This window comes from Rhinoraja longicauda, unplaced genomic scaffold (assembly GCF_053455715.1).
Source record: "Rhinoraja longicauda isolate Sanriku21f unplaced genomic scaffold, sRhiLon1.1 Scf000408, whole genome shotgun sequence".
Taxonomy (NCBI): Eukaryota; Metazoa; Chordata; class Chondrichthyes; order Rajiformes; family Arhynchobatidae; genus Rhinoraja; species Rhinoraja longicauda.
The window spans coordinates 76,954-96,571 of record NW_027601625.1 but is presented as its reverse complement, the minus strand read 5'-3'; the positions used below and the strand labels follow the sequence as shown (position 1 = coordinate 96,571).

The following is a 19,618-nucleotide window of genomic DNA, read 5'->3' as shown; positions in this document are numbered from 1 at the left end:
AAGTGCAGGAGTAGGCCATTCATCGTGATCATGGCTGATCATGCATAACCAGTACCCCGTTCCTGCCCTCTCCCCATATCCCCTGACTCCGCTATCATTAAGAGCTCTATCTAACTCTCTCTTGAAAGCATCCAGAGAATTGGCCTCCACTGCCATCTGAGGCAGAGAATTCCACAGCTTCACAACTCTGAGTGAAAAAGTTCTTCCTCATCTCCATTCTAAATGGCCTACCCCTTATTGTTAAACTGTGGCCCCTGGTTCGGGACTCCCCCAACATCAGGAACATGTTTCCTGCCTCGAGCGTGTCCAATCCCTTAATAATCCTATATGTTTCAATAAGATCCCCTCTCATCCTTCTAAATTCCAGAGTATACAAGCTCAGTCGCTCCAGTCTTTCAACGTAATCTTGCACTTAAATTTAATATTTACTCATTATAGTTCCACCACTGATTTTCTGGCACTCTTGGTTTCAGAGCTTTGCTGGTTTATCCAACAGGCCAAGGAAGACAGCTATGGGGATAGATTTGCTGGCTCCAGCTGGGCTGGAATTCCAGAGCCCCGGCTGCAAGTTGCAAATACAACCCACCGATCGGCCGTGGAAGTCCCGATGAGGTCGAGAGTGGCTGCCTTGCCCAGCCTAGGTGCCACATTTTTGGGAAGACTTCCACGGTGTGGGGGATTTCTCGCGGAACCTCTAGTGACCTCTAGCGGCCATATTGACAAATTGGCCATGGAAGTTACCGTTCGGTATCTCGGTACCGAATGACAATAAAGTTCTGTATTCTGTATGAAGTCCCGATGAGGTCGAGATTGGCTGCCTGGCCCAGCCTAGGTGCCACATTTCAGGGGAGACTTCCAGGGCACGCGGGGGGGATTTCTCGCGGAACCCGTAGCGACCTCTAGTGGAACCTAGTGTTCATTACAAGTCTATACATCTTTTTTTTCTTTCTTTTTCTCGATTCGATTTCTCCGTTTATTTGGCAAAGTGAAAAACGCGGAAACCATGCAAAAAGCGAGGAAAATTGATTTTTAAAATGCAGAAATCCGCGGAAACGTGGAAAATTCACATGCCTGGCTCCCCCTCCCTCTTGAGGATGTCAGGCAGCCTCTCCGAGATGTCCTGTACCTTGGCACCAAGGAGGCAACACACCATCCTGGAGACTCAACTGCTATCACATCTCCTCTTTGCACCCCTTACTAAAGAGTCACCCATCACTATGGCTCTGCCTGACATTCTCCTTCCCTGCTAAGCCTCAGAGACAGGCTCGGGGCCACAGCCCTCCCTGGTACTGTTGCTCAACATTGAAATGTCTTCTCCCCGACAGCACCCAAGAGTGTGTACCTGTTTTGAAGGGGGGTGGCCACAGTGGTCACCTGCTCTCCCTGTCTATTTCCCTTCTTCGTGGTAACACACCTTCTCTCTTCCTTGACCTTGGGCATGACAAATTCGCCACACATCTTGTCCAAGAAGCTCCCATTCTCCCAATGGTCCTGAGGTCATCCAGCTGCAGCTCCAGTTCCCTAATTCGGTCTTTAAGGAGCTGCACCAGACAATTCCCACAGGTGTGGTCATCAGGGTCACCAGCGGTTTCTCCCACTTCCCACGTCCTGTAGAAGCATTGCACCAACTTACCCGTCATCACCACTGCAACTGAATCAAGACAGAGAGCAAAATAAAAAAATAACAAGACACGCACACACATGAGCAGACTGTACGTAGCTCTCTTATCTGACTGATAGTCTCCAGCACTTTCAAATCCTGTATCCTGCGGTAGCGTGTATTCAAATATTGGGTCTATGTAGAACCTTTAACATTGCAAAGTACTAAACGGTGCTTCTTAGTTTAGTTTAGAAATACAGCGCGGAAACAGGCCCCTGAGTCCACACCGGCCATTGATCCGCGCACATTAACACTATCCCACACGCACAAGGGACAATTTACACTTATACCAAGCCAATCAATCTACGTCATTGGAGTGTGCGGAGAAACCGAAGATCTCAGGCAAAACCCATGCGATCATGGGAGAAAGTATAAACTCCGAACAGACAGCACCCGTGGTCAGGATCAAACCCGGGTCTCCTGGCGCTGCATAGTATTACTATCAAATGCATTTTTACACCAAGCCACGTGGAAATTGTAAGAGTTTGGTCAACGGTCAATTGTCACCTGCTACTGTTGCTTCCGTTCCAACATGCATCCTCCTGAAGCCCAGCGGCCGAGCTGCTGTTGCTGCACATGTTGTATGGGAGAGATGACCAGAACTTCTTTGCATTCTTCAGTTTTTCTTTAACATCTGTCACCTGCAAGGGATAAAAGTTCCCTCATTAAAAATAAGATTGATCACTTATAACCATTTTTTCCCCTCATTTTCTGAAACTGACTAAATGTGTCAGTTTCATGGGAGCAGATCCTTCACAGCATTAACATATGCAAACCACAGATATTGAAGGCACACAAATTGTTGTTCGGCCCACTGTATTCCTGTAAACCAATAATAACATTAAATTAATCTCATTTCTGGGGTCATGGCACATAATCCACCACTTTATATCTATTCAAGTGTTAATCCAGATACTAATTAAAGGTCATGTCATGAAGGTTTCTGCCTCAACAATCTGAAGGTGGTGACCATTTAATCAGTGACCTTTGTTCCACAATTCCTTGCTAATCCTTTTACCACTTCACAACACTCTCAATTTTGTACGCTCTTTCAAATTTATCATCTTCTAACGCAAAGAAAACAGTCCCAGCCTAGTCAATATCTCCCAGCAAAACATTGCTAAAATCGAGAACCTCTTCTGAACACTATTTAGTGCAATGGAATAGTTCCTGCAGTGTGGTGACCCAACAGTACACCGTATTCTAGCTGTTTCTGTGCTAATATTTTGTACAGTTCTAATATGATCGATCTGCTCTTCAATTCAATGTCTTGACCAATAAATGCAATTGTACCACATGCTGTTTAAACACATTATTTACTTGTTCTGTTATCTTCAGAGGGATTTATGGACATGAACTCCAAAACTTCTATATTCTCCAATGCCTTTCTAATTTATTGTGTATTATCTTTCCTGATTTGACCTCCTCAAAACAATCACCTTGTACTTTTCCAGAATGAATTCTAATGATGACTCTTTACCTCATTCATATCTTTCTGCAGCTAAGTTTTCTTCTTCATTGTCAATTACACTTCCAGTTTTGATAACCTCTTTAAATCTTTTAATTGTACATTTTTTTTGTGTTTTGTTTAGAGATACAGCGCGGAAACGAGCCCTTTGGCCCACCGGGTCTGCACCGACCAGCAATCCCCGCACATTAACACTACCTACATATACTAGGGACAATTTTACACTTTTTTTATACCAAGCTAATTAACCTATAAACCTGTATGCCTTTGGTATATGGGAGGTAACCAAAGAACTCGGAAAAAAACGGGAGAACGTACAAAATCCCTACAGACGAGCACCCATCGTCAGGAATGAACCTGGGACTAGGGGCTCTGGTGCTGTAAGGCAGCAACTGTACCGCTGTGCCACAGTGCCGCCCTTTATGTACAAACCAGGATGTAATGGAGTAATTGTATGGTATTCAATTGATCTGACAGTTAACATTCCTTCTGGACAGTTTAGATCTGTCCTGATATGTTACCACATATGTAAGGCGCATCTCAAACCAGCTTGAAAAGTAAATTATTGAGAGACAGTGCAGTCTCTGTGATGTACACTGGAACAAAAGAGGAAAAGGGCTCAGAAACAAACTTGTTTATTATTTTCGAAGGTAGACACAAAATGCTGGAGTAACTCAGCGGGTCAGGCAGCATCTCGGGAGAGAGGTTTTGGGTCAAGACGCTTCTTCAGACTATTTTATTCTGTTGAATATGCATTGCTGGCAAGCCCAAATTTAACTAGCCAACTTTAATTGACTTTGAGAAATTGGTCATGTGCAAAATCTTGGAACAGTTGCAGCTCTTCCAGGGAATTATTGCAGGATTTATTCCAGTGATGAAGGAACAATACATTTCCAAGTCAGAATGCTGTGCAACGTAAAGGAACTGCAGGTAGTGGGTGTTCCGGCTCGTGGATGAAGTGTTGAGTTTCTTGACATTTACTGAAGGGGTGGGATATTACCATGATCATGACCTTTCATGGTGCAAATGTTACTTGCTATATCAGCCCATATCAGGACATTGAAGTAGAAACAGAAAAAGCTAAAACACTGAACAGGTCAGGCAGCATCAGTTCAAAAAGAAATAGACTGAACGTGTCACGTCAAAAGTTTATGCTGTTTCCAGCATGTCCTGTTTTTATTTCAAATTTCCAGCACCTGGAGTCCTTGAACATAGTCCAGCTAGGATAGGGGTTGTCGTTTTGGGTGGAGGTAGCCTAACAAAGACAAATAGATTAAGGTTAGACTGCACAAAGAGCCATGTAAGAATATGTTGCAGTAGTAAACTGGCTGGAGTAAATAGGACAAGGTTGGGCGATCAATGTGCCTTGATAAAAGGATGTCTGGTGGAGGTTGTTTAAAAGTGAGATCAGGACAGTTCAGGGACAACATTTTCCTACTAAAGTGAAGGACAAAGCTAGCAGGATTATGAATCCCTAGTGGATGAGCCATGTTATGGCTCTGGTATAGAAAACGGAGGCAAATGTCAGACACATGACGCAGGGATCAAGCAAATCCCTTGAAGATGTAAAGGATGCAGGAGTACACACAAGGAAACAAATTGGTTCAAAGGAGAATTGAAATATCTCCTTGTCCAAACACACCTAGGCTGAGCAAGATGCTCCATCTAAGCTAGCCCCATTAGCCTGTGTTTGACCCATGTCCCTCTTGGGAGCTGTCAGGGCAGATGACACTTGCAGTCCGAGCAATAGACAGGTGAGACACAAATCCTGGAGCTGAGGCAAGACCGACGTTGGGCTGAGCCATAGTGGTGGATGACTCCATTGTCAGAGGTGCAGACAGGAGAATCTGTGGCACACCTCGTATAATAGAGGGGGGTAATGTTGCTAATCTATTTATTAACAACATTAGAGGGAGGGTCTATTTCTCTATCTTTCTTATTTCTTTTCTGTTTTTATACCTGGACTATGGAGGGGAGCACACTGAAATACGGCACAATGTAAATACCGGAAGAGGTATCAAGGTAAGGAAAAAGGAGAAAAAAAAAGGAATGAATGGATAACACATTAAATTTTTTAAGCTATAATGTGAATGGGTTAAATGGACCGATAAAAAGGAAGAGAATTTTAACACAGATGAAAAAATTGGAAGTAGATATAGCTTTCTTGCAAGAAACACATCTAACGGAAAAAGAGCATCAAAAGTTAAAGAGAGATTGGGTAGGAAGTATGGTCGCATCTTCTTTTAACTCAAAAGCAAGAGGGGTTGCTATCCTATTTAAGAAAACGCTACCAATTAAGATACAAAATATTGTAAGTGACCCAGTAGGTAGATTTGTAATGGTACATTGTCAAATTTTCTCAGAATTGTGGACCTTAATGAATATATATGCACCAAATATAGATGATGAGAAGTTTGTGCAGGGTACCTTTTTAAATCTGGCGGAAGCACATGAAAATATATTGATATGGGGAGATTTCAATTTTTGTTTAGATCCAGTAATGGATAGATCATCAAGGACAACGACAAGGACAAGAGCAGTGAAGACAACCTTGAATTTAATGGAAAATTTAAATTTAATAGATGTTTGGAGGAAAAGCCATCCCAGGGAAAGAGACTACTCCTTTTATTCCAATAGACATGATACATATTCTAGAATAGATCTATTTTTGATTTCAGCTCAATTAAGGGGTAGAATAATACAAATAGATTACAAGGCTAGATTGTTATCGGATCACTCACCATTATTAATGAAAATTACGATGCCAGATAAAGAACAGTCAGTCTATAGATGGAGACTCAACTCTTTACTATTGAAAAGGCAAGACTTTTGTGATTTTATTCGAGGACAAATTGAATTATTTTTGGAAACAAATTTAAATTCAGTTGATGATAAATTTATTGTATGGGATGCAATGAAGGCTTATTTGAGAGACCAAATTATAAGCTACTCATCTAAGATAAGGAAAGACTATAGGAAGGAATCTGAAAGATTAGAAAAAGAAATCACCGTATTAGAAAAAGACTTACAGAAAACTTCTTCAGATATGACAAAAACACAACTTGGAAATAAAAAATTTCAATACAATACTTTACATACTTACAGAACAGAAAAACTAATATTACAAACTAACCAAAGATATTATGAATTAGGAGAAAGAGCGCACAAGGTATTGGCATGGCAACTGAAAGAAGAACAAATATCAAGAACAATAAATTCAATTAGAACAGATCAAAACATTATTACTTATAAACCTAGAGAAATCAATGAGGTATTTAAGCAATTCTACACTAATCTGTACCATTCTGAATCTGAAAAAGATGAAATTAAGATAAATAATTTTTTATCCAAGATACAATTACCAACAATCTCTAATGAGGAGCAGATGGGACTAAATGCCTCCTTTACTTTGAGAGAAGTGGAGGAAGTATTATATTCTTTACCAAGTAATAAATCTCCACGGGAAGATGGTTTCCCGCCTGAGTTCTATAAAAATTTTAAAGATTTGTTGTTACCAGTATTTATGGAAGTGATTCAAAAAAAATTTGAATCGTAATTCAAAAAAAAGGGAAAGACCCTTTAAATGCATCTTCTTATAGACCAATATCATTGTTGAATGCAGATTATAAAATAGTTGCTAAACTTTTGGCAAGGAGATTGGCAGAATATTTACCGAAGCTGGTTAAAGAGGACCAAACTGGATTTGTCAAAAAAAGGAAAATATCTGATAATGTAGCAAGATTTATAAGTATTTTACATTTAGCACAGAAAAGAAAGGAATTGAGCGTAGCAGTTGCTTTAGATGCTGAAAAGGCGTTTGACAGGTTAGAATGGGATTTTTTTTAAATTTAAAGTATTAGAGAAGTACGGATTGGGAAATGGTTTCATTAACTGGGTAAAAGCTCTTTATAAACAACCTAAAGCCAAAGTGGTGACAAATGGCCAATCTTCTCAATCATTTAATTTGGAAATATCTAGTAGACAGGGATGTCCCTTGTCACCGGCTTTATTTGTATTGGCCATTGAACCTCTGGCAGAGCTAATAAGATCAGATTTAGACATTGAAGGATTTAAAGTTAATCAGGAAAATCACAAAATTACTTTATTTGCAGATGATGTTTTAATTTGTCTTACTAGATCATTGGAATCCTTAAGAAAATTATATTTCAGACTGGAAGAATATGGGAAAGTATCAGGATATAAAATTAATAAAGATAAAACTGAAATAATGCCTCTTTCTGAAGGTAATTATGATCAATGTAAAAGAGAAAGTCAGTTTAAATGGCAAAAAGAAGGCATGAAATACCTAGGGGTTAAAGTAGATAATAAGTTAAATAATCTGTATAAACTAAATTATAAACCACTAATTAAAAAAATTGAGGAGGACTTGAAGAAATGGATGAATCTTCCAATTACATTGCTAGGGAGAGTGAACTGTATTAAGATGAATATTTCTCCGAGGTTACAGTATTTATTCCAAACACTGCCTAAACTTTACCAAATAATTTTTTTCAAGAATTGAATAAAATTGTGAGAAATTTTCTTTGGAAAGGTAAAATGCCAAGAGTGTCTATGGAAAAATTAACATGGAAATTTGAATTAGGTGGACTGCAATTACCAAATTTTAAAAATTACTATCTGGCAGCACAAATGAGTTTTATTTCATCCTTTTATCAAGAGGGTGGAAAAACAGCATGGGTTAAAATTGAAATGGATAAAATAAAAGAACTATGCCCAGAAGAATTTATCTATAAATGGGAAGCGAAGCTATTAGTTAAGGATCAAGAGTCACCTTTGCTAAAACATTTAATTAATATATTGTTGAAAACAGTTCAAGCTAATGATAAAAGATTTTTTCTAACAACTAAAACTCCATTAGTAAAAAATAGATTACTGCCATTTGGAATAATCAAATATTACAAGTCTGGGAACAGAAGAGTATTAAACATATGGGAGATTGCTACGAAGGAAATAATTTTTTGACATTTTCTCAATTGAGAAACAAATATCAAATTCCAGGGAATAGTATTTTTTTCTATTATCAATTACAATCTTTTTTAAGGGAAAAGTTAGGTAATTCAATGTTTTTATTTCAAATTAAAGGAATTGAATCCCTGATTCAGGGCAAGGGAACTAAATTGTTACAAAAATCTAGTCCAAAGACAGGAATTCAAAAATCAAGACAAAGATGGGAAACAGATCTGAATATTAGCATTGATGAACCAAGTTGGGAAAGATTGTTTAGAAAGTATGAAAAATACTATTAATGTGAGATATAGTTTAGTACAATACAATTTTTTACATCAACTATATTTAACTCCGAAAAAATTAAACAATTTAAATCCAAATTTACCTGAAATTTGTTTTAGATGCAACCAGGATCTGGGTACTTTTTTACACTCCACATGGGCATGTCCTAAGGTAACGCCTTTTTGGAAAGACCTAAAAAACTTTTTGGAACAATTGATGAATAAGACCATACCATTGGATTCAAGGTTGTTTTTATTGGGAGATACTAAAGGAATATTACCAAGATTAATTTTAGATAACTATCAGGAAAGATTTCTCAAAATAGCAATAGCAATAGCAAAAAAATGTGTGGCGGTCACTTGGAAAGATCACAATGAAATAAGAATTGCAAGATGGTATGCAGAAATGCGTAGTTGTATCCCATTAGAAAAAGCTACTTATAATCTGAGAAATAAATATGATTTCTTTTTGAAACTTTGGAACCCATTCACTTTAAAACTAGGATTAAGAATTGGAAATATTTAATTTTAGGATTGTTTTGATACCCCTAAAAAGAATTTAATAAGAAATTAGCCGGAAGTGTTTCCTTCTTTTCTCCAGGTTTCCTTCTTTCTTCTTTCTTTCTTTCTTTCTTTCCTTTTTTATTTTTATTTCTTTATAGACAATAGACAATAGACAATAGGTGCAGGAGTAGGCCATTCAGCCCTTCGAGCCAGCACCGCCATTCAATGCGATCATGGCTGATCACTCTCAATCAGTACCCGTTCCTGCCTTCTCCCCATACCCCCTCACTCCGCTATCCTTAAGAGCTCTATCCAGCTCTCTCTTGAAAGCATCCAACGAACTGGCCTCCACTGCCTTCTGAGGCAGAGAATTCCACACCTTCACCACTCTCTGACTGAAAAAGTTCTTCCTCATCTCCGTTCTAAACAGGTATAACAGGTATAACAGAGCTTTATTTGTCGTTCGGCACCGAAGTACCGAACGAAACTACATAGCAGTCATAGAAAAAAAGAACACAAGACACATAACCCCAACACAAACGTCCATCACAGTGACTCCAAACACCCCCTCACTGTGATGGAGGCAACAAAACTTCCACTCTCTTCCCCACGCCCACGGACAGACAGCTCGTCCCCGACCGACCCGCACAGTCCCCGCACCGGGCGCTGAAACGTCCCGCGGCCGAACCGGGCGATGAAAGGCCCGCGACCAAGCCTTGCGCAGCTAAGTCCAGTGGCCGAGCCGCACCGGGCGATGTAAAGTCCCGTGGTCGAGCCGCACCAGCGATGTTAAGTCCCGTGGCCGAGCCGCACCGGGCGATGTAAAGTCCCGTGGCCGAGCCGCACCGGGCGATGTTAAGTCCCGTGGTCGAGCCGCACCGGGCGATGTTAAGTCCCGTGGTCGAGCCGCACCGGGCGATGTTAAGTCCCGCAGTCGAGCCGCACCAGCGATGAAAAGACCCGCAGCCGAGCCACACCGGGCGATGTTAAGTCCCGCAGCCGAGCTGCACCGGGCGATGTTAAGTCCCGCAGTCGAGCCGCACCAGCGATGTAAAGTTCCGCGGCCGAGCCGCACCGGGCGATGTAAAGTCCAGCGGCCAAGCCGCACCGGGCGATGTTAGGCCCCGCAGCCGAGCCGCACCCCGCGCCGTGAGGAAGAGAAAAGTTCCCCCCCCCCCCACACCACCACCCCCTCCCACACATACACAACCAAAAAAATATATAAAAACCATCCCAACACCGACACACAACAAAAAAAAAAAAAGGAAAAAAGACGAACAGACTGCTAGTGAGCCGCTGCCGTTAGGCGCCGCCACTTCCGGATGGCCTACCCCTTATTCTTAAACTGTGGCCCCTTGTTCTGGACTCCCCCAACATTGGGAACATGTTTCCTGCCTCTAATGTGTCCAATCCCCTAATTATCTTATATGTTTCAATAAGATCCCCCCTCATCCTTCTAAATTCCAGTGTATACAAGCCCAATCGCTCCAGCCTTTCAACATACAATATCTTTCTTCTTCTCCTTTTTCCTCTTTTTTCTAACTGGGGGGTGGGGGGGGGGGGGGAGGGGGGTTGTGGGTGGGGAGATAATACAGAACAATACAGGTATAATCGAATTTAAAATGTATAATCAAATTTATAATGTAGGTACCATCGCGTACTATGAGTTCATACATGTATTTGTTTTGTTAAAATTTAAATAAAATTAATTAAAAAAGAAAACGGAGGCAAATGTCAGACACATGACGCAGGGATCAAGCAAATCCCTTGAAGATGTAAAGGATGCAGGAGTACACACAAGGAAACAAATTGGTTCAAAGGAGATTTGAAATATCTCCTTGTCCAAACTCACCTAGGCTGAGCAAGATGCTCCATCTAAGCTAGCCCCATTAGCCTGTGTTTGACCCATGTCCCTCTTGGGAGCTGTCAGGGCAGATGACACTTGCAGTCCGAGCAATAAACAGGTGAGACACAAATCCTGGAGCTGAGGCAAGACCGACGTTGGGCTGAGCCATAGTGGTGGGTGACTCCATTGTCAGAGGTGCAGACAGGAGAATCTGTGGCAAGAGGCGAGACTCGAGGATAGTGTGTTGCCTCCCTGGTGCCAGGGTCCAAGACGTCTCAGACCGACTTTAGAACATCCTCGAGAGGGAAGGTGAGCAGCCGGAAGTAGTTGTTCATGAAGGCACAAATGATGTGGGTAAGAAGAGTCAGGAGGTTCTGCAATGCAAGTACAGAGAACTAGGCAGGAGGTTGAAAACCATGACTTCAAGGGTGGTTATCCGGGTTGCTTCCAGTACCTTGTGCTAGTGACGGTAGGAACAGGGAGATAGGGGAGCTGAATGTGTGGCTGAAGAGTTGGTGCAGGGGCCAGGGATTTAGATTTCTAGATCACTGGAATCTCTTCTGGGGCAGGGGTGACCTGTACAAAAGGGATAGGTTGCACCTTAATTGGAAGGGAACCGATATTCTGGCAGGCAGGTTTGCTAGTGCTACACGGGTGGGTTTAAACTAAATAGTGAGGGGGGTCAACAACGTGAAAGTGTATGCGTGCAGTTAACAGGAAAGAGAGCATAGGAAAGGCCACGTTTACACTAATAGGGCAGGGGGATGGGAACCAATGCAAAGAGACAGAGGGCCATATAAGGAGGACAGAAGCAAAAGGTAGAAGGGAGAAAAGAAAAACAAACCTGAAAGCTTTGTGCCTTCAATACAATATAATATATTTTATTGTCATTGTACAAGTACAACGAGATTTTTGAATGTCGCTTCCATATCGATGTTATCAAATATATAAATAAATCACAGCGAAAATGAAAATAACAAAGGAAAAAAAAGGGGGGGAACAAGGTAAAGTGCAAAAAAAGGTTCATGCAGGGGTCAGTTATGCCAGATGACCCTGGAGGCAGAGACAGATCATGGCGGGCTCTCAGCAGGTCCGATTCAGAGCAGCTATAGCTCTAGGGATAAAGCTGTTTCTTAGTCTGGAGGTGCGAGCGTAGAAGGCTTTGTAACGTCTGCCAGATGGAAGTAGTTCAAACAGACGGTGGCATGGGTGTGTGGAGTCTTTGTAGATGCTGGTGGTTTTCCTGAGGCAGCGTGCCTTGTAGATGTCCTCCAGGGCTGGTAGCTGTCCCAATGATCCTCTGCGCTCTGCAAACGACCCGCTGAAGAGCTTTCCTGTCCGCTGCCGTGCAGCTGAGATACCACACATAGATGCCGTATGTCAGTATGCTCTCTGTAGTGCAGCGGTAGAAGGTCATCAGTAGCTGTTGTGGCAGACCGACCTTTTTTAGCTTTCTCAGGAAAAACAGCCGTTGCTGTGCTTTTTTAACTAGCACAGCAGTGTTGGTGGACCATGTGAGGTCCTCTGAAATGTGTGTGCCCAGAAACCTGAAGCTGGACACACTCACCACTTCGTCCCCGTTGATGAGGACTGGAGCGTATTCCTCATTCTGTGACCTTCTGAAGTTGATATTTAGCTCCTTGGTTTTTGATGTGTTTAGGGACAAGTTGTTCTCTGAGCACCAGCACGCCAGGTTCTGCACCGCCGCCTGTAGGCTGATTCATCGCCGTTGGAGATCAGCCCGATCACCTTTGTGTCATCCGCAAATTTGACGATGGTGTTGGTGGCGAATGCAGGGACACAGTCGTGTGTGAAGAGGGAGTAGAGCATGGGGCTCAGTACACAACCCTGCGGTGTGCCGGTACTCAGGGTGATGGTGGAGAACAGGTGGAGGCCCATTTTCACTGCCTGAGGGCACTCCATCAGGAAATTCAGGATCTAGTTGCATATGTGCGAGCTGAGGCCTAGCTGGTGGAGTTTGGAGGTGAGCTTGGTGGGAATGACTGTGTTGAAGGCAGAGCTACAGGCTATAAATAGCATCCTCACGTACGTGCCCTGTCTCTCCAGGTGAGTCAGGACGGTATGAAGAGCCAGAGAGATGGCGTCCTCTGTAGATCTATTTGCTCTGTATGCGAACTGATGTGAGTCCAGTGAGGCAGGGATGGTGGCTTTGATATGGGAGAGTACCAGCCTTTCAAAGCACTTCATAATTATCGGTGTGAGGGCAACCGGACGGTAGTCGTTCAGGTTGCTGATGCTTGCTTTTTTCTGCACCGGCACTATGGTGGCTGACTTCAGGCACTTCGGGACCGTTGCCAGAGATAGAGACAGATTGAAGATATTTGTGAATACCTCAACCAGCTGTTCAGCACAGTCCACAAGTACCCGTCCTGGGACTCCGTCCGGGCCTGCAGCCTTGCATGGATTGATCCGCTGCAGCGTTGCCAAGAATATAAAGAAGCACAGTAAAGGCTTCTTTAGGTATGTTAAGAGAAAACAATTAGTAAAGACAAATGTGGGCCACTTGAAGGCAGAAATGGGTGAAATTATTATGGGTAACAAGGAAATGGCAGAAGAGTTGAACAGGTACTTTGGATCTGTCTTCACTAATGAAGACACAAACAATCTCCCAGATGTACTAATGGCCAGAGGGTAGGAAGTGGACAGGAATGCCCTGCAGCGAGTAGTGCGTTCGGCTGAACGCATCATGGGAACTACACTCGCCCCCCTGCAAGCAAGATTATGGGGGACCCCTACCACCCCAGCAATGGACTGGTCCAGCTGCGACGGCCAGGCAAACTCCTCCGCTGTCATGCTCTGAAAACGGAGAGGATGAGACGGAGTTTCTTCCCACAGGCCATCAGGACTGTTAACTATTATATCTCCAGGGACTACATTTTTTCTGTATTAATTTTAATTTTTATGCTGTAGTTGCAATGTTTTGCACAATCCGCAGGCATTGCCACTTTCATTTCACTGCACATGACAAATAAACTTGACTTAACTTGAAGGGAGACAGAGGAACTGAAAGAAATTTGCATTAGGCGAGAAATAGTATTGGGTAGACTGATGGGACTGATATTATAAGAAAATAACTGCAGATGCTGGTACAAATCGAAGGTGTTTATTCACAAAATGCTGGAGTAACTCAGCAGGTCAGGCAGCATCTCAGGAGAGAAGGAATGGGTGTCGTTTCGGGTCGAGACCCTTCTTCAGACTGATATCAGGGGGGCGGGACAAAGGAAGGATATAGGTGGAGACAGGATGATAGAGGGAGATCTGGGAAGGGGGAGGGGAAGAGAGGGACAGAGGAACTATCTCCAGGGCCTGATGGTCTGCATCCCAGGGTACACAAGAAGGTGGCTCAAGAAATCGTGGACGCATTGGTGATCATTTTCCAATGTTCAATTGATTCCGGATCAGTTGCTGTGGATTGGAGGGTAGCTAATGTTATCCCACTTTTCAAGAAAGGAGCGAGAGAGAGAAAACGGGGAATTATAGACCAGTTAGCCTTACATCGGTGGTGGGGAAGATGCTGAAGTTAATTATTAAAGTGGTAATAAGGGCACATTTGGAGAGCGGTAAAAGGATTGGTCCAAGTCAGCATGGATTTATGAAGGGGAATTCCTGCTCGACTAATCCTCTGAAATTTTTTGAGGGTGTGACAAGTAAAATGGATTAAGGAGAGCCAGTGGATGTAGTGTGTCTAGACTTTCAGAAAGCCTTTGATAAGGTACCATACGGGAGATTGGTTCACACATGGTATTGGGTGTAGGGTATTGACATGTATAGAGAATTGGTTGACAGACAGGAAGCAAAGAGTAGGGATAAACGGGTCCTTTTCAGAATGGCAGGCTGTGGAGAGTGGAGTGCCGCAAGGCTCTGTGCTGAGGCCACAACTATTTACAATATATATTAATGATTTGGATGATGGAATTAGAAGTAACACTAGCTAGTTTGCGGATGACACAAAGCTGGGTGGCAGTGTGAACTGCGAAGAGGATGTTAGGAGGTTGCAGGGTGATTTCGACAGGTCGAGTGAATGGGCAGATGTGTGGCGGATGCAGTATAATGTGGATAAATGTGAGGTTATCCATTTTGGCGGCAAAAATAATGAGGCAGATTATTATCTCAATGGTGTCAGATTAGGTAAAGGGGACGTGCAACAAGACCTTAGCGTCCTTGTACACCAGTCACTGAAAGTAAGCGTGCAGGTATAGCAGGCAGTGAAGAAACCTAATGGCATGTCGGCCTTCATGACAAGAGGATTTGAGTACAGGAGCAAACAAGTCCTTCTGCAGTTGTATAGGGCCCTGGTGAGACCACATCTGGAGTATTGTGTGCAGTTTTGGTCTCCTAATTTGAGGAAGGACGTCCTTGCTATTGAGGAAGTCTCCTGCAAAAAGTCTATCCCCTACTCCCAATTCCTCCGTCTACGCCGCATCTGTGCCCGGGATGAGGTGTTTCACACTAGGGCATCAGAGATGTCCTCATTCTTCAGGAAACGGGGCTCCCCTGTCCACTTCCTACCCTCTGGCCACTAGTACATCTGGGAGATTGTTTGTATCTTCATTAGTGAAGACAGATCCAAAGTACCTGTTCAACTCTTCTGCTATTTCCTTGTTACCCATAATAATTTCACCCGTTTCTGCCTTCAAGTGGCCCACATTTGTCTTTACTAATTGTTTTCTCTAAACATACCTAAAGAAGCCTTTACTGTGCTTCTTTATATTCTTGGCCAGCTTCGCTTCGTACATCATCTTTTCAGCCCGTATTGCCCTTTTTGCTATCTTCTGTTGTTCTTTGAAAGTTGCCCACTCCTCTGGCTTCCCACTACTCTTTGCTATCTTATACATCTTTTCTTTTAGTTTTATTCCATCCCTAACTTCCCTTGTCAGCCATGGTTGCCTCTTACTCCCCTTAGCATCTTTCTTCCTCTTTGGAATGAAATGATCCTGCATCTTCTGGAATATGCGCAGAAATTCCTGCCATTGCTGTTCCACCGTCATTCCCGCTAGGATCCCTTTCCATTCGATCTTGGCCAGCTCCTCTCTCTCACCTTTGTTCAACTGCAACACTGACATTCCTGGTTTAACCTTCTCCCTCTCAAATTGCAGATTAAAACTAATCATATTATAGTCACTACCTCCAAGCAGTTCCTTTACCTTGAGTTCCCTTGTTAAATCTGGTTCATTGGACACACTAAATCCAGAATTGCCTTCTCTCGGGTAGGCTCCAGTACAAGCTGCTCTAAGAATCCATCTCGGAGGCACTGTACAAACTCCCTTTCTTGGGGTCCAGAACTAACCTGATTTTCCCAGTCTACCTGCATATTGAAATCCCCTATAACTACAGTGGCATTACCTTTGTTACACATGCCAATTTTAACTCCTGCTGCAACTTACACCCTATATCCAGGCTACTGTTTGGGGGGGTCCGTAGATAACTTCCATCAGTGTCTTCTGACCGTTACAATTCCTCAACTCTATCCACAGTGACTCTATATCGTCAGTCCCAATGTCACCCCTTGCAAGGGACTGAATTCCATCCTCACCAACAGAGGATGAGAATTCCATCCTCACCTCCTCTGCCCACCTGCCTGTCCTTTCTATAGGACGTATACCCTGAATATTCAGTTCCCAGTCCTGCAGCCACGTCTCTGTAATCCCCACAATGTCATACCAACCAATCTCTAACTGAGCCTCAAGCTCATCCACTTTACTTCTTATACTTTGCGCATTCATATATAGTACTTTTAATCCTTTGCTCATCTCAGCTTCCACATCGATTTCTATTACACTTGGCAATTCTCTCCAATTGTTTCGTGAGCTTTCTGTCCTGTTAATTCTGGGGTGTTTCTTAATTATTCCTATACTCTCTTTCCCGTTTGCTCCATCCTTGTCTATCCCATTTGAAACACCACCCCCCCACTAATTCCACTATGTCGCCGTAATTCCAACTATATCATATCCGTTCACCACTAACTGTGCATTCAATTCATTCACCTTATTTCGAATGCGCCTCGCATGAATGCTCCTCGCACACTGGCCAACAAGCTCAACACCTTCTTTGCGCGCTTTGAAACCGGCAACAACAACATGAGTGGTAAAAGTCCTGCCTCAGAGGACGATCAGGTGCTCATACTGAGCACACATGATGTACAGCGCACGCTGCAGTGGATCAATCCATGCAAGGCTGCAGGCCCGGACGGAGTCCCAGGACGGGTACTTGTGGACTGTGCTGAACAGCTGGTTGAGGTATTCACAAATATCTTCAATCTGTCTCTATCTCTGGCAACGGTCCCGAAGTGCCTGAAGTCAGCCACCATAGTGCCGGTGCAGAAAAAAGCAAGCATCAGCAACCTGAACGACTACCGTCCGTCCGGTTGCCCTCACACCGATAATTATGAAGTGCTTTGAAAGGTTGGTCCTCTCCCATTATTACCACTTTACCACTTTAATAATTAACTTCAGCATCTTCCCCACCACCGATGTAAGGCTAACTGGTCTATAATTCCCCGTTTTCTCTCTCACTCCGTTCTTGAAAAGTGGGATAACATTAGCTACCCTCCAATCCACAGCAACTGATCCGGAATCAATTGAACATTGGAAAATGATCACCAATGCGTCCACGATTTCTTGAGCCACCTTCTTGTGTACCCTGGGATGCAGACCATCAGGCCCTGGAGATAGTTCCTGCCTCAGAGGACGATCAGGTGCTCATACTGAGCACACATGATGTGCAGCGGATCAATCCATGCAAGGCTGCAGGCCCGGACGGAGTTAACCAACCTGATCTCCCGTTGGCTGAGCACTTCAACTCCCCCTCCCAGTCTGACCTTTCTGTCATGGGCCTCCTCCAGTGCCATAGTGAGGCCCACATCATATTTCGCTTGGGCAGCCTGCAGCCCAGCGGTATGAACATTGACTTCTCCAACTTTAGATAGTTCCTCTGTCCCTCTCTTCCCCTCCCCCTTCCCAGTTCTTCCTCTATCTTCCTGTCTCCACCTATATCCTTCCTTTGTCCCTCCCCCCTGACATCAGTCCGAGGGAAGGTCTCGACCCGAAACATCACCCATTCCTTCTCTCCTGAGATGCTGCCTGACCTGCTGAGTTACTCCAGCATTTTGTGAATAAATACCTTCGATTTGTACCAGCATCTACAGTTATTTTCTTACATTAAGAATAAAAGGGAGGCCATTTAAAACTGAGGTGAGAAGAAACCTTTTCACCCAGGGAGTGGTGAATTTGTGGAATTCTCTGCCACAGAAGGCAGTGGAGGCAAATTCACTGGATGAATTTAAAAGAGAGTTACATAGAGCTCTCGGGGCTAGTGGAATCAATGTATATGGGGTGAAGGCAGGCACAGGTTACTGATTGTAGATGTTCAGCCATTATCACTATGAATGAGCCAAATGGCCTCATCTTGCACCTATTTTCTATGTTTCTATGACATGACTCCAGGGTGACCAGGGCTGGGAGCTAAACATGCAGGGGTATTCGATATTCAGGAAGGATAGACAGAAAGGAAGAGGTGGTGGGGTGGCATTGCTGGTTAAAGAGGAGATTAATGCAATGGTAAGGTGAGACATTAGCTTGGATGCTGTAGAATTGGTATGGGCAGAACTGCGAAATAGCCAAGGGCAGAAAACGCTCGTTGAAGTTGTATACAGACCACCAAACAGCAGTAGTGAGGTTGGGGATAGCATCAAGCAGGAAATTAGTGATGCAAAGGTACAGTTGTTATTATGGGTGACTTTAATCTACAAAATTGAGCCAACCAAATTGGTAACAACGCTGAGGCAGAGGATTTGCTGGAGTATATATGGGATTGGTCTCTAAGCAAATACAGTATGTAGAGGAACCAACTAGAGGGCAGGCCATCCTAGACTGGGTATTGTGTAATGAGGAAGGATAAGTTAGCAATCTTGTTGTTCAAGACCTCTTGGGCAACAGTGACCATAATATGGTGGAATTCTGCATTAAAATGGAGAGTGACACAGTTAATTAGGGTTTTAATTAAAGAAAGGAGACTTTGATGGTATGAGACAGGAATTGGCTAGGATAGACTGGCAAATGGTACTTAAAGGGTTGACGGTGGAGATGCAATGGCAAAGATTTAAGGAACTACAAAAATTGTTCATCCCTGTCTAGCGAAAAAATAAAACGGGGAAGGCAGCTTAACCGTGGCTAAAGAGGAAAATTAAGGATAGTGTTAAATCCAAGGAAGAGGCATATAAATTGGCCAGAGAAAGCAGCTAACCGGAGGACTGGGAGAAATTTGGAATTCAACAGAGGAGGACAAAGGGGTTAATTAAGAGGGGGAAAATAGAGCACGAAAGAAAGCTTCTAGAGCTCTATCTAACTCTCTCTTAAATTCATCCAGTGAATATGTCTCCATTGCCTTCTATGGCAGAGAATTCCACAAAATTCACAACTATCTGGGTGAAAAAGTTTCTTCTCACCTCAGTTTTAAATGGCCTCCCCTTTAATCTTAGACTGTGTCCCCAGGTTCTGGACTCCCCTAACAAAGGGAACATTTTTCCTGCATCAAGCTTGTCTAGTCCTTTTATGATTTTATACATCTCTATAAGATCCCCTCTCATCATTCTAAAACCCAGTGAGTACAAGCCTAGTCTTTCCAATCTTTCCTCGTATGACAGTCCCTCCATCCCAGGGATTAACCTCGTGAATCTACGCTGCATTGCCTCAATAGCAAGGACGTCCTTCCGCAAATTTGGAGATCAAAACTGCACACAATACTCCAGCTGTGGTCTCACCAGGGCCCGTCAACCCTTTAAGTACCATTTGCCAGTCTATCCTAGCCAATTCCTGTCTCATAAACAGCTGGCGTCCTGGTGCCATCGCAACAACCTGGACCTCAATGCTCTC

At 43.3% G+C, this 19,618-nt stretch overlaps 1 protein-coding gene across 1 annotated transcript in view; it reads right to left on the bottom strand.

The window, feature by feature from the left end:
• Nucleotides 1–1,414: 1,414 nt before the first annotated feature.
• Nucleotides 1,415–19,618, bottom strand: part of LOC144590935 (glypican-4-like) — a gene marked incomplete at its 3' end in the record, with an annotated part of 55,311 nt that continues 37,107 nt past the window's right edge. The window contains exons 5-6 of the mRNA XM_078395280.1: nt 2,168–2,301; nt 1,415–1,608 (exon numbers count right to left, since the gene is read on the bottom strand). Of these exons, the coding sequence (XP_078251406.1) occupies nt 1,415–1,608; nt 2,168–2,301 (328 nt within the window). The remainder of the gene's footprint in view (nt 1,609–2,167; nt 2,302–19,618) is intronic.